Source organism: Girardinichthys multiradiatus, chromosome 7 (genome assembly GCF_021462225.1).
Source record: "Girardinichthys multiradiatus isolate DD_20200921_A chromosome 7, DD_fGirMul_XY1, whole genome shotgun sequence".
Lineage (NCBI taxonomy): Eukaryota > Metazoa > Chordata > Actinopteri > Cyprinodontiformes > Goodeidae > Girardinichthys > Girardinichthys multiradiatus.
Genome location: NC_061800.1, coordinates 28645234 through 28660073, shown reverse-complemented (window position 1 = coordinate 28660073; position 14840 = coordinate 28645234). Strand labels below are relative to the sequence as shown.

General features: G+C 37.9%; 1 protein-coding gene across 2 annotated transcripts in view; it reads right to left on the bottom strand.

The window, feature by feature from the left end:
• Positions 1-13864, bottom strand: part of fign (fidgetin) — a 41283-nt gene extending 27419 nt beyond the window's left edge. Inside the window, exons 1-2 of one of the 2 annotated variants that reach the window (XM_047371582.1) lie at positions 13701-13809; positions 12855-12889 (exon numbers count right to left, since the gene is read on the bottom strand). In XM_047371582.1, coding sequence (XP_047227538.1) covers positions 12855-12879 — 25 coding nt within the window. In that variant the 5' untranslated portion in view covers positions 12880-12889; positions 13701-13809. Of the gene's footprint in view, positions 1-12854; positions 12890-13700 lie in introns of both variants that reach the window. The other variant, XM_047371583.1, reaches the window with a different exon arrangement.
• Positions 13865-14840: the final 976 nt, after the last annotated feature.

Here is a 14840-nt window from a genome sequence, read left to right as displayed (position 1 = left end):
ATTCTATTAAAAAACAAATCCCAGTCATCAATATACACAACCAAGGGTCACCCATTGCTTAAATGCGAATTGGCTCCTTGCACCATGAGGACTAAAGAATAGCACAATAGCACTATTGGAAGTCACAATAAACAGTTTGGCACGCACATATTTGTTGGAGCATGAACTCATCAGTGCTGATTGATTTTACTTCCCTGGATAGAAAGCTGAGCCGTTGCTTCGACATACAGATCGCTATCAAGTGGCAACTTCTAGGAAAGATCTTAATTCCCACTGGTGATCGTCCTGTTATGGTAAACACCCTTGCAAATTTTTCCTGAAAAGCTTCCAGTCGTGTAAGAAAGAGAAGACAAGCACACACTAAAAACCTAGCATAATTAGTCTATTTCAGTTTTCAGACAGGTGAAACACATAATTGTGCTTTGTGTATTAAGGTTTTGTTGATGGTTTACATATTAGCAGAAATTAACCAATCAGAGATTCTGTGTCCAATTCCCCAGAAACCAATTTTGAGAAGCTCTGATCAGCTGATGCCAATTTCAGCCAATTTCAGTTTCTCTTTAAGAACCTCTTATTTATTTATTTTAATTTACAAACAAAAGAAACGAACTATCCTGAAAACAACATTTTTATAATAAAATACAATGGTTTTCTCCAAAACAGTCTGGAGTCACAAAGGTGCCTCTACAATTACAGTAAAACCTTTCAGATTATAGTCAAATGTATCAGTACAAGAAAAAAGGCAAACTAAAAGCAATTACAACATACCTCATTTACTGCTTTATAAGACACAGTGTAACTCACTAAAATTTTTTGAACACCTATAAATGTAAACAATTATCACAAAATATAAAAATTCCTACTTGATCCATTTAACAGAAATAACAGTTATGTCCAACTAATTATTTAAGAAGGAAAAAAAAACTCTCATGTACTTTGTAGAAGGAAGCCTTCTACGACCTTTCTGTCATGAACGCTCATTAATTGTTATTACTGGGCCCAGAGGAGATGTCACACAGTGTGTGGGAGAGAGCAGTCAGTGTTGCACTGCTCTGGGATTACACAGTATCATTTAAAAACAAAGAAAATTATTTCTGAGGTTACAATTTAAACAGTCTGTAGCATCTTATATTAGTGTGTAGCATGATTAGCACTGATTAGAAAAAAGGTCTGACCACAGGCCCAAGTGTAAGAGCAGCCAATTCCAGGACACCAGTCGATTTGTCTGTGCACACAATGTCTACCTTAATGTATTTTAATATATAAGGTTTGGTATAACTGTAGATCATTATAGAGAAAATAATCTGCTTTTCTACTAAAGATGTTTTTGAATGTCTAATTTGTTTTTGAACTATTTATTTTCTTGGGTATGAATATCAATCATCATTAACAAGCATTAAAAAGCAAAGGATAATATAAGTATGTTAGAAATATTTTACTGTCACAACAATATTCCTTAACATCCAAAAAAATAAAACATTGAATGCTAAAGTCTGTTAAGGGTCCATAGATGATTATCTTCTGGATGGATTTTCTAGCAAACACTTTTTAATGTGTTCCAAAATCTTTATTACCCTATTTACACATCACTACCAGATATTTAGTGATAAGCATGATGATTAGCTTGCTTTATATGTTATCAGTTTGTCTCATGAAGTATTATCTAGCTGAATGTGACTTCCTTTAGTGCAGTAACTGTAAACTATTATTATGATATGAAGGTGAGTGCTTTAAATTGGACACTCTAATGCATCTATGTTTGAGACTCTTATAGTACAAAGGGAGGTAGTTGTGTTAAGTGGCATGACAATATCATCAAGCTGGCACATAACACATGATTACAAAAAATATTGAAGAGGCCTCATTCACTTATAAATTGTTTATTTGGCAACACATTGTGTAGTAACTGTAGTAGTAACAGTAACTGAGAAGATGTGAACAATTTCTACGAACTGTGGGAAAACTACTACTGGCTTAACATTTAGTTACTATTGATACCAAAGTTACCATCTGCATTGGAGCAATACATTGCAACTAAAGTAAAGTTTTTTGCAGTCTTAACTGGATTTTAACAGCTTGAGTTTAAAATCTAAAATACTTACATTTATCAAATCTGAAATAATAAAATAGAGGATCCCTAAAATACAGTCTGAGCTTTTTGTGCCATTTTCTTTCCTTTTGTGAAAATACAGATATTGAGCATTTTGCAATCCTTCTTGGCATTAAAACCATCTTAGAATTAGACAAACTTAAGAAACACAATATACAGACTAATCAAACTAGACTCTACGATTCTTTAAATACATTAACTACAAAATGTGTATTACTCCTGGCAGATTTAGGTTCAAAGTAACCTGTATTTTTTTGTCTGGAAGAAATATTTTAAGAGTGGCCTGGCCCCAGTGCCAACTTGAATCTGATGGAGAATCTATGGGAGCTAAAGTTTAGGGTGATGGAAAGAAGGCATTCCAACCTCAAAGATTTAGAGCTCCTCACCAAAGATAAATCTTCAAAATACCAGTGAAAACATGCAAAACGTTTTCAGCAAATAAAGAAAGGTTTGATTACTAAAATGCCGATAAACATTTTTCGTCTGATTGATGAGAAGGAAATATTTTTTTAATGCCATATTGTTGAAAACTAAATAGCTAAATAAAAAGATAAACTACATTGTTTTTTATTGATTTCCTCTTATTCAAAGCACAGTTTTTGTATTTAAACTGCGAGGAATCAAAAAAGGGAGGGATATTTAGTTTCCAAAAATTAATGTATCATCTCATTTCATGAGCAACAGGCATCATCACACTCCTAATGCTTCATGATGTCTCACTGCATGGCTCGAATATTTTCCTCACCACAGCCTTCTTGTGTCTGTCTTGCATTTGGCAGCTTTCCCTGTGATACACTGAAGCATATAAAAGAAAGTGGGCAAACGGCCTACTGGCAGAAATACGGCAGAAAAAAAGCATTTACTCCTCTGTTTATTTGTTAGGCTTTTGCCTTTGTTACGAGTTAGGTGCTTACCGTTAAATAAACTGTTAAATAAATCTGCCTCTGGGTAGAGCAAACTCCCTTGATGAATTGTGAACAGCCTTGTTCATTTGGGTATGCATAAGGAAACAATATCCTATTGGGAGCTCTCTGAGTTTCAAACACTCGGGGTCAACTACACGAGCAGATTCCACATGTGTAGCCTGTGGGCACTGAGGTCTGGAATCTACCTCTCTCCTGGCTGGGTGACGTTGCGTATTCTATTTCCAGACCGAGGGTTGAAGTGAGGCTGCAGGGAGTGTAACACTGACCTACATGACCTGTGGCCTAGAAAAGCTGCCTGAAGCCCCACACACCAAAAACTCCTCACTTCATCTTATGCAGTCTTTCAAAGGCAAGCATAACCTTTTGCACATAGCATATGTCTTTTGATGCCAAATGATTTGCATCCTTTTTTTATTCATGTCTTTGACTTGTCACTGCACACTGCACTGTTGTCGGAGCCAGATGCCCACTGGCTGAAGTCTCAAGTGGGAAGACAGAAAAGAAAGCCGAAGAGGAAAAACTGTTTTACTTTCAGGCCCAGTGTCTACAGGCCACATGTCTCCAGTCATCTGTCACTAGTTTACATACATACTATGACACTTCCCCTCTCAGTGGGAACCCGTTGTCACCACTCGCCCGCCAGCGAGGGCTTACTGGGTGCTAGATGGGTCTCCCCCAGGTACCTCTGGGGAGCCACATTAGGTCTAACTGACAGACTGACAGCAGCACGCATACACATGCACACAGTCCATCCTATTTTCTGAGCAGCGCTCCCTCCTTCTACAGCACAACAGCTCATTCTCCCAAGGCACAGCACACTTTGCATAAAGCAGTGACTTTGCTTTACATCAATTTTTTTTAAGACACAAAATTATTTTTCACCCCTCTAGCCTCTTCGTGCTACGTGGAAGTTTTGAAATGAATAATGGAAACAACAGAGCTGAAGACTCATGGGATCCATTTAAAGATGTGGGAGAGGCAATGCAGTCAGGGTTTGGGCTGCAAAACTATCACACTCCAAGTAAATAAGTCTACAATTGTTCTGCACTTTATAGAACTGCTGGTGTAAACCATGTGCAGAGCTAATGGTGCCAAAGAATGATGTAGTATTAATACATTTCCCTTTAAATAAAGAGAACATTAGTGTGAAAAAAATTTAATTAAAAACAAATTCCATGGTGCAAAATTGTGTGTCACATTGAAAAACAAAGAATCTGTGGCCTAACTGTCCTGGACCCACCGCACAGCTCTTTTACCCTCCAGATTCAATGTATACTGGAGAACACAAGCTGTACATCTGGGCCACAGGATAAATGGATTTATTTCCTCCATGAAAGCGGGCGTTTAAGCTATATTTAGCTCTTCTCAGCAAAAAACGCAGTTTGGTATTTCCACCCTGGCTTCCCAGATCCTTACAACAGCTATGACAAGTCATCATGACTCCCTGAGGTGATTTCCTGATAATGAACACAAAAGATGTGTCGACCCTCATAAAGCCCAGTGATGGCTGTAAACCCTTTAAAGCTAATTTTTTTGCCCCATTGTTTCCTGATTTAAGTTGATTAAATAATAGTTGGATTATCAAATAGACACATTCAGAAAACTATTCAAATACACTCAAAAACTACAGTATATCAATAGAGATGCAAAAGACCTGAACCTGAAAATTCCAGTCTTTATCGTATCATTAGAACCAGCCTATCTATGCAACAATACACTTCACTTTAAATGCTGTTATTGAGGGAAGGCTTTTCAAAGTTGACTAATTTCAGTACCAGGGGGGTGTTAAAAATTAAGCCAGAGGAAGCCTAAAAATTGTAAGAAGCTGTTTCAAATAAAACTGTAGAGCAAGACTTTAAGCAGACAACAGGAAGGCTGAACAAAGGACAAAGGTTGCTCTGTTATATCCTTTTTTAACCTAGATTAGGACATGTTGGCAGACTTTTGATAAACTCAGGGTCTTTTGACACCTGAAGTGTTTAGTCTGTTTAAAACAAACTCTGATTCCTTCCCCCCTGCATTTGATTGTGTAGAAATGAACACAGCAATTGCACTAGAGTTCAGACAAAAACAACTGTATCAAGACCATTTGGAGTAGGTGGTCTCTGAACAGCTCCAAACAAACTCTAAAGCGGTTCGTTTGTGGTGTGAATGTGATCCGATCTGACACAGCTACAAGGTGTATGCCGTAAGCTTGAGCCAAGCGCCTTCCTGTAGCCAGGTTTGCATTGCATTGTTAGATGTGAATGTCAGTGGGTCTTTTTCGTAAAGCATACGCAACTTTGATGACAGCTCCCTTAAAATCATTTGGTATACTTCTCAGATAATTTTGCTTCAAATAGTAAAGAGAAACACACCCAGCAACTTCTCCCTGTATTTACATTTGGTACTCCCACCCTGGACACATCTGACCAATAAACAGACTCAATGTTATGACATGGTTTGTGATAACAGGTTTTGGTTCGCTTGAAGCCCTTTCTGTGTGAAAAGAAACCGAACCACCAGAAAACATTTCAAGTTAACAAACTCATCAACTGATTCAGACCAAACTAAATGAACTATAAGTGTGAAAACGCCCTTAGAGTTAATGTCAGCATCTACAATCTGTAGGGGATACAGAGGGAGACTGCTGGTTTATCAATGCTAGCTATACTAACAGCACTGGTTGCTAATAAAGGATGCTGAAGATAGTTTAAATATCAATTGCTTTTGCTTTAAAATACTAGTAAAACCCTGCACCAACTCCTTTCTTACACAGCTATGTGATGTTGCCATACATTTTTAATGACATTACGTCAGGATGGCCAGAAAACAATATTCTGAATGCTAATCATATATATACTTGTAGCTCTGAAAGGGAAATCAGAATTGGCTTAAATTGGTAACAGAATGTCAAAGTTTAACAAAAATTAAAAAATCTTATACCAGCAAGAAAATTCTGATTGGTTCATCTATATTTCTGAAACTGACTCAAGTGTCTGTATTATTTTAACAAAAAACCAAAGAACAAACATGTTTCCTTTCTTTCCCTAGATGTGTTAGCGCCCTGCCTTTCTTCAGCACAGACTGGCGTGGTCATGTCACCATGCCACCGTAGACACCAGCTGCCTCGCCATAGCCTGACACCTTAAACCACCATGACGGCGCACACACACTGTCCCTCCTTCCCTTCCCTTCCCTCCAAGCATCCTCATCCCCCTACTCTTTACACCATCAGGCAAACCCCAACCCGTCTTCTCTTGTCGCTGGCACTCGAGGCTCCCTCTGCTCGCACTTGGCACAGGGCCAACCTGTCAGCCACCCAACACCACGGAGGATGAATGAATCACTAAGAACTTTGAGAAAAGCACTGATCGCTAACATCTCATCTGATCATCGCTTCAGCTAATTGTCTCAAATTGATATTTAAGACAATTAGCAATGGAGGGGGGGGGGGGGGGGGGGGTTGTAAATGGGAGGAAGAGAAAGAGTCAAAAGATGAGCTTTTATATTCACACACATGCTCCTGAATGTCGATGTCAAAGTTAAGCCAAGCATGTATTTAAATACATGAATTGTAAGACTACAATTAAACTGTTACTAGAACTGCAAAGTGATTTGATTTTATGTGCAAACAGTATATTCAAAGTGAGTTATAGTTTCTGTCTAAATTTTGATGAAGTCAGAGACAGAGCCATCAAGTGTCTTCATATGTTAAGTATGTATTTTGATAAAGATGAATTTAAACTTACACAAAAGAACAGGTATGTTTGAAACAGTTTATAATAAAGCAAACTGGGCATGGTATCAAAGTCAAAATCAAAAATATTTTCCGTCATCCCATTCTGAATTTTATTCTCCACCTTCTCCAGAACAAAGAGTAGCTCTACGCCTTCCCTCACCACCACCACAGTAACTACTGTGATATTTTGAAACTGTTGTAATTTTATTTAGTGTTACACTGTGAACATCACTTACATAAAGCTAACAAATAAATTTAAAATTTTTTTTTTTTAAACTCACTAGTCGCACGTTTTTTTAGTTTCTCTGCAATAATGGATTCAGCTACCAGAATAATCAAATAAAATAAATAGATGTTTCTCTAATCCTGTGAAAAGCATTATTCTTTTTTCACCATATGAATCTCCCCAACAGTTTTTTTTTTTTTTAAAGAGAAACACCTTGAAAGAAGGACAGGAACAGGAGCCTCTCACCAAGGTTATTCAGTGATAAGCAACAGTACTCAGGCAGACAAAGACAGCCCAAAGTGGGAGCTATTTTCAAAAGTCGCTAAGTTGTAGAATTTGTTAATCATACTCTGAATGTGGGGTCCTCAACCTGAGACTGACAGTCTGTATCTGTTTAAGGAAGCAAATCATAGGTGTGGGAGCGGATTCGGACATGTAGTTATTTCATACAGGCAAATAACATGCTCATGCTGTCATCCGGAGCCGTCAGCAGCTCTTGTATTCAGACCATGCACATGCAACAGCATGACTGATGAACTTTACTAGAGAGAACAACCATGGATCATAAAACTGCTTAAAAAGGATGTAAAAATGGCTGCTTTTGCAAATTAAGAAATGTCTAAAATGATACGTTGTAATTATGCATTGCATATACATCTGAATAGCAGTTTTAAGCTAATTAAAGACTTACAAATCCCAATTTATTTTGGTCACTTGACAAGAAAAAAAAAAAAAACTAGAACTTTGCATCACTAATTAAAATGTAAACAGTGTAATGAGGACATCAGTGATTTAGGCAAACGTCTCTTTGGCTGCCACAGGGGGTATGATAATTACAGAGGCGAATCTATGAATGCACATGAATCTCCAACAAGTGCAGATTAAAAGCCTTAGTGCTAAACCTAGTTTGGTACACCTGGGGATTGTCTATTCTAGCCTATCCCCAACAGGCGCTGAGTTGCCCCGTCTTCTTATGAGTGCAGAGACACCTCATGTGAAGAAGATGAAACAAAGCCTCTGTTTCAGCATGTTGGAAAGGAGAAGAACAAGGAGTATGAGGCAACAAATGCACCACTTTGAGTAAATAAAATGCCAGGCAATGGCCTGAATAAAGCAACCCTGCTTGTGTAACACACTTTGTGGCAGTGTTGCTGTTATAGTCAGTTATTCAGCGAACCCTGAACTCTATAAGGATGCTGTTTTATAATATAGGAAATATAGGATAGCATGTGTGAATTAATTTCTTTTAAACAAAGGAAAGCTTTGGTGACTGTGCTAGAACTAGCTCAGGTAACAAAAAGTCAGTCAGTCATTTTCTACCGCTTCTTCCATAGTGGGTCGCAGGGGAGCTGGTGCTTATCTCCAGCAGTCTATGGGCAAGAGGCAGGGTACACCCTGGACAGGTCGCCAGTCCATCACAGGGCAACACACAAACAACCATGCACACACTCATTCATACACCTAAGGGCAATTTAGAGTGACCAATTAACCTAACAGGCATGTCCTTTGGACTGTGGGAGGAAGCCAGAGTACCTGGTGAGAACCCACGCATGCACAGGGAGAACATGCAAACTCCATGCAGAAAGACCCCAGGCTGGGAATTGAACCCAGGACCTTCTTGCTGCAAGGCAACAGTGCTATCAACTGCACCACCGTGCAGCCCGTAACAAAAAGGGTAACAAAACGTAATATTAAAAAGTAATATATGAATATAGTTATTTAAATTATAAGGTGTTAAAGTGTCAACTCTGCGAAAACTACTGCATTCACACAGGACTGCTCCTAAATTTCATGCTGCTGTGCACTGCTGGTCAGCTTGGTGAAAAGCTCCTAATGTAAATTGGGCTGTTTGGAAATATTTAGGCATAGGTTAACACTGTCTTAAACATACAGTTGGTTAGCCACAAGCAGTATTGTGTTAAGCAGCTGACTTTAGGCTGGCTACCTGAACTGATATCCCAACTAATTAACCAGCTAATATCAGACTGTTATATTTGTGTTACTTTATAAAGAAAGTGTACTTCAAAACTACTGTTAAATTTAGCAGGTGTTATTTTAGTTTAAGCCTATTTGAGTAAACATAAAGTCAACAGCATTACAACTGTAGTAGTCATTTTTTTGTTTTTGTTTTTACAGCATGAGGAAAGGTTTTCTTTTTTTAATCACTGAAAATAGATTGTGTTATACTTGTTATACTTCTTTTTAAAAAAATATTTGTGTTAATACTCTGGTATTTTCACACACAGTTATAGTATTAACTCCCCCTTCCTACTATATAATACATTAATATACAGCTCCATAAAAAATAAGGAGACCAATTTAAAATTTCTAGTTACCCCTATTTTATTATTTGTAGGCCTGTGAGATTAACATATTTTTATTCTACAAATTACTGATGATGTTTTTTTTTTTTTTTTCCAAATTTTAAATAAAAATGTCATTTCTGGCTTTTATTTGCAGAAAATGGCAAATAGTGACCATACAAAAAGTGCAGTGTTTTCCATGTGTGTTCACCTTTAAATAACAGAAACAAAACAAGTTCATATTAATTTCTTAACAACAAAGTAGTTTTATTTGAACTTAGGAAGAGTTCAAAAATCAATGTTAAGTGGAATAACAGATTTTCTGTCATACTTTGAATGCACTTTGGCAAGCTCCCCACTGGTCTTTTACAATTTTGCTTGGTTCAGATGAACACCTGATCAGGATTTCATGAATGACGTGTGCTCATGTTGGGATTCAGCCGACACTGGAATGGGAAAGCTTTCATACATGTAAGAGATGACAAGTTCAGAAAAAATTAACAGTGGTTTGTTGTTTTTTTTTTTTACAGGAGGTCTATAGAGTTCTATTTGGAGCAGGCAGAAGTGATTTTAGTGGTTTATTGGCCAACCTACAATTATGTGTTCTGTAAAATCAAATAAAATTCATTAGTACATTTTTTTGTATTAGAAGAAATGAATCACATGATAGGCTGGTAGCTACAAGCAGTCAAATGTAGGCACATGCATTTTAAAAGTGTCTATGCCATATGCTGTCACTCAGAGGAAAAAAAACAAGTCTGAGCAGACAGTCACTGTGTCTAAATGAGATGGTAGGAGGAGGAGGAGGTGGGGAAGGAAAAGGGAGGATGTCAAGGATTCATGGTCCTTCATCTTTGCAGTAGAGCAAACATGTCCCTCAGTATAGCAACAGACAGCTGCCTCCACCTTCTAATGCAGTCCAACTTAAATCACTGCGAGAATTGTCAGCGTAGCGAGAAAACGCACCAAGATAACATAGCAGGCTGCCATGAGGGAAACGACAGAGATGTGGAAACAAGAAAAGGAGAGACATAGACAAAGAGAGAGGAGGGAGGGGAAACGTGTAGAAAGACAGGAGTTTTTTTTTCTTTTTTGCTAGAGTCTGACGCCTGTGGGGACTCTTTAGGTTTTTATATTTAAAAAAAACAGCAAAGACACCACTTAACATATTTCCATAAAGCAGACAATCCTACTCTGATCAGGTTTAATGTAGTCAGTGGCTTAGAAGGGATTTCTTGTAGTTACAGTCATATAGATCCATTTCATCAATTTACAAAGCTTGTGCAGACACTGACGTCGGTGTTAGCCTTTAATTGTCATTGTTGAAGTGTCAGGTCTGTTGTACTAATTTCTCCCTTCGTTTTTGGGGACGTGTGGTGCGGGGCCCTTCAGATTATAGACAAAACACTTAGAGAAGCTAAATTGCTTGGCAAGCGCACATCACATTATTAAGTCAAAGATTTATTTAGGATGCTCATCGCTGAATATTTCTGTGTACTATAGTGCATTGGGAAATAACAGGCAGAAGACAGATTTCTGTAATACTACTGATACATAAATAGGCAAACACTAACTTGATGAAAAGTTAACTTTAAAGTGTCAATTTTTACTGAAGTATTTAATTATTTACTTGCAATGTGACCATATAACTGCACCAGAATAAACGTGCCTTCACGTTTAGCAAATATTTCCTTTGTTTCTTCGACTAAAAGTAATACAAATATATATTTTTTATTAATCATCACTCTTTACAATGTGACAAACAGCAAAAAGGGTGAAACACTGTTGGGGAGGTGGGGGATTGAGGGTTAGCATCTGTTCCCGATTTTTTCTTCTTCTCAGAGATTCATGTTAAGCAGAAGCTGGAATTCTTATCGCAGATGTTATTCTATCAGAAATAAACATCGCTGCCAGCATTCTTTCTATCCACATCTGAGGTGTCTGGGGTTAAGTAAGGAAATGCAAGAATCGCCTAACGCTCTGCAGGGGGTCAGGTGTGGAACCCTTCAGGAGATTGAACTCTGGAATGTATGCTCAGGCACTTCTTAATTATTGGAGGTCAAATATTATGAGAAATACCAAATTATTTTTAACATGCAGATATATTTTAAAATAATGAGGGTTTTTTTCTGCAGACAGAGCTTTTACTGAGATTTTGACGTGTAAAAGTGAAGTTGAAAGATTTGTTACCATATTTTTATGTTGTAATTCAATTAATCCACTCAAAATATAAAAAAGTAAATCTGCACATGAGGAATCAGAGTAAAGTATTGCACATTAATTTAAATGATATATATTTATAATCCTGTTAACTGTGTAATCAAAATTAATTCAATATAAATACCCATCACACATGCATGGGAAAACACAAATATGACAATACATTCAGAATACAAGCAACGAATTTAACACCCACTTTACAAAAAAACAAATTACAACAAAACACTTACACATAATGAATGTGTTGGTAATGTACTTTTTGTTTTTACCAATGAGTGACGGATACTGGAAAGCAGGTTTTTTGTTGTTTTTTTTCTGAAGAGGAGTGAAAACACTTCACTTCACTGATGGTAATGTTTAATTTCCTCTCAGACCTAAACATGCAAATGAACTGCAAGAACACAATTAGGTGAGTTGTTTGTAACTGGGAGGTGGAGAACAGGTTCACACAGGACAGAGTGTTTTCAGGGGGAGAGAGAATTCACACAACTTGTTACGTCCCTCACTCCACACACACACACACACCAGCCGACTTTTTGTCAATTTATTGCCTTGTCAAAAATAATTACAGCGAGAACAAAGAATGAGAACTACTTCTGACATTTGAAATGATATGTGTGAGCAGATCTTATTTTGTTTCATCTCGTGTTGAAAGAACAACTAAAAAGTCATACATTATCAGATGTTTAAAAAATCAACCCAAGTGGAACTTTATTATCACAATGACAAATTCTTGTTTACTGCCATTTTTTCAGGTGCGTAGTTGCTGAATAAACTGTAGTGCAAATACAATGCACCTTGATAACTGTGGAACTACAACAGTACGTTTACACTTTAAATGACTAGTTTAAATATTCAAATAGATTCTGAGCTGTTGTGTGTCATTAAACAAGTAAATTATATACTAGTGGAAGCAATACATTTATGTCTAAAATAAGATGTGAAAGCAATCTACTCCTAAAACCATCAAAATAGTTTGGATTTAAAATGTTTCTTAATGCAAATTTGTAAGGTACTAAGAATGCATTCATTTTGTTAGTTTGGCATGCATGACGAAGTTGCACAACACTTAAGAAACAGCAAGCAAAATTAAAATGAAGGCTAATGCTTCTGTGAACTCAAAATGAAATACACGGGTAATGCTAGTTGTCTGAAATCCATAACACAGCGTCCTCTTATAGCTCTGATCATTAAAATATGGAGCCTGTATTAGAGAAACTTAGTGGGATGAACCATGCACACAAAAAGACAGTAAAAATACTGCAATGACAGCTTTTCTCCTCCCAAAATATGACAAATAACAAAAAGTATAACAATGAAGATAATTGCAAATTGAATATAGGCCTACCATAAATACTGCTGCTAGTGATCATGTCTTCAAGCCTAAAAACAAAAGGAGAGGGGGGAAAAACAGCAGAATCGGAATTTTCACGAGGTGGAATTCCAAAGGTTGCTTCTCATTACAGCCACTTTTTTCCTTCAGCTATCAGATTTCACAACTTAAAAAACAGGCTCCGTTGTCCGTTTCCTTTGGTGCTCATTTTGGCCGTATAATTAAAAAAAGGAATTTAAAAAATGAAAAATGATTTTAGGGAAAAAATAAAAAAATCCGTGGACGGAGATGCAAGTGTAGGGGCTGTCACTTCTTGAGCTGAGTTGAAACTAGAGAATAGGAAGCATGTGAGGGACTGTAGATGACATAAAACACACATTCCTCATGCCGCCCATTAAGAGGAAGAGGCTAAAGCAGCGTGAAGCCCCCTCCTCCCTTTACGTTTAAAATAGATTAGTTGCCAGCAGTTGTCCCACTAAGAGCGCAATGACAGCCCATCTTTCTATTAACCTCCCGCCTGCAGTTCCAGCAACCACTTTTATTCAGGCTGACATGCAAAAACTTCCCGATGCAGGAAAGTTATTTAGAAAAGGGGAGTCTGGATCCAGCCCTCAAACTACGCAGAGTGCCACGGTAATAACAAAGTCGGTTCTAACTCCAAAATGATGTATCTCGGTTTTTATAATACAGGTCATTTCGTGTGAAAAAAAAAAAAAATCTAAAGCACGCAGGATGAGCGTCCGCAGACTGACAGCGCTGCAGCCCTGTGATGCGCAGCACCGTCTCTCAGCGTTACACGGAGCTGCTCAGTTTTTCTTTCTATAATTTGTTCGCATCACTGGCAGACGGAGCGGGACTCACCTGTGTGAGGTGACAGGGCAACGTCACGGCTTACGGGACCATCGATCCGCGGAACGCAGGGACGAATACGGGGCTCGCCGCGATCAAGCGTGGCTACTCGCGATTTGAAACCATTCCAAGTTAGTGAGGGGAAGACTGACCACAGCCTCTGCCATGTTGGAATTCCAAACCCTGGACAGCTGCTCCACTGACTGAAGGCAGCACGCCGCGCCACTGCGCATGTTCTGTCCGGTGAGAGCCAAATTTAAAGAAAATCACGACCCCAATGGGCCGCAGTTAAATATGCTCAACAGTCCGTAGTGTTTCAGTCATTTGATCATGTTCGTCAGAAAAAAGGTGTCACTACATTGCTATAAAATAAAAACATATTAATCTGACACCATCTTTGTAGTCAGAAACAGATGAGCCAATAAAACATTTAATTTCTTTGGATTTTCTTTTCAATTTGAAATGATTAAAACCTTCATATCACCGGCACAGAGGAACAACAACCAAAAAAGTTGCTCTCTCATACTTACACGCTTTTTTATTTATGGTAGTAGTAATTGATTACAGAGTGTAAACAAAGTCGGGGACAGCAAGACGGTACATATGCAACACAATCATACATTGGAAAGGACGTCAGGTTTTGCATACATTAAAACGTGCATTTATAATAGAAATCCACAGTTGTACCAACAAAGCCCTTAACCCCATGACTTCACAGCCCAGTGGTACTTTTTGATGTGAACCATGTGGGCAGTTGAACAGGGCGGCATTAGAGAGGGGTGCAGGTATGCTCTGAACAAGTTTTGTACTGATTTCACTCATGTGCAGTTGTAGAGCAAAGTGGTTCACCCTTCTAGATGCTGAGAATTGGGTGAATTGGTTATGTGCTTTGTGTGGAACTGCACTTCATTTCATTCCACCCCGAATCTCAGATGATGTCTTGCATTTTAATTGTTTGGGGGCGCCACAATTCATTCGCTACTGTCACTGCCCATATAATGGAGTGTTTTCAACATTGACCTCACAATGTGAAAAAAATGTGACAAGAAACTTCTTTGTCTAAACTCACCAAAATGTTTTAACTGTATTAGGTTTGTGGTAAAAAAAAAAAAAATAAAATAAAATAAAAACATTATGTGGGACAACCTCTTT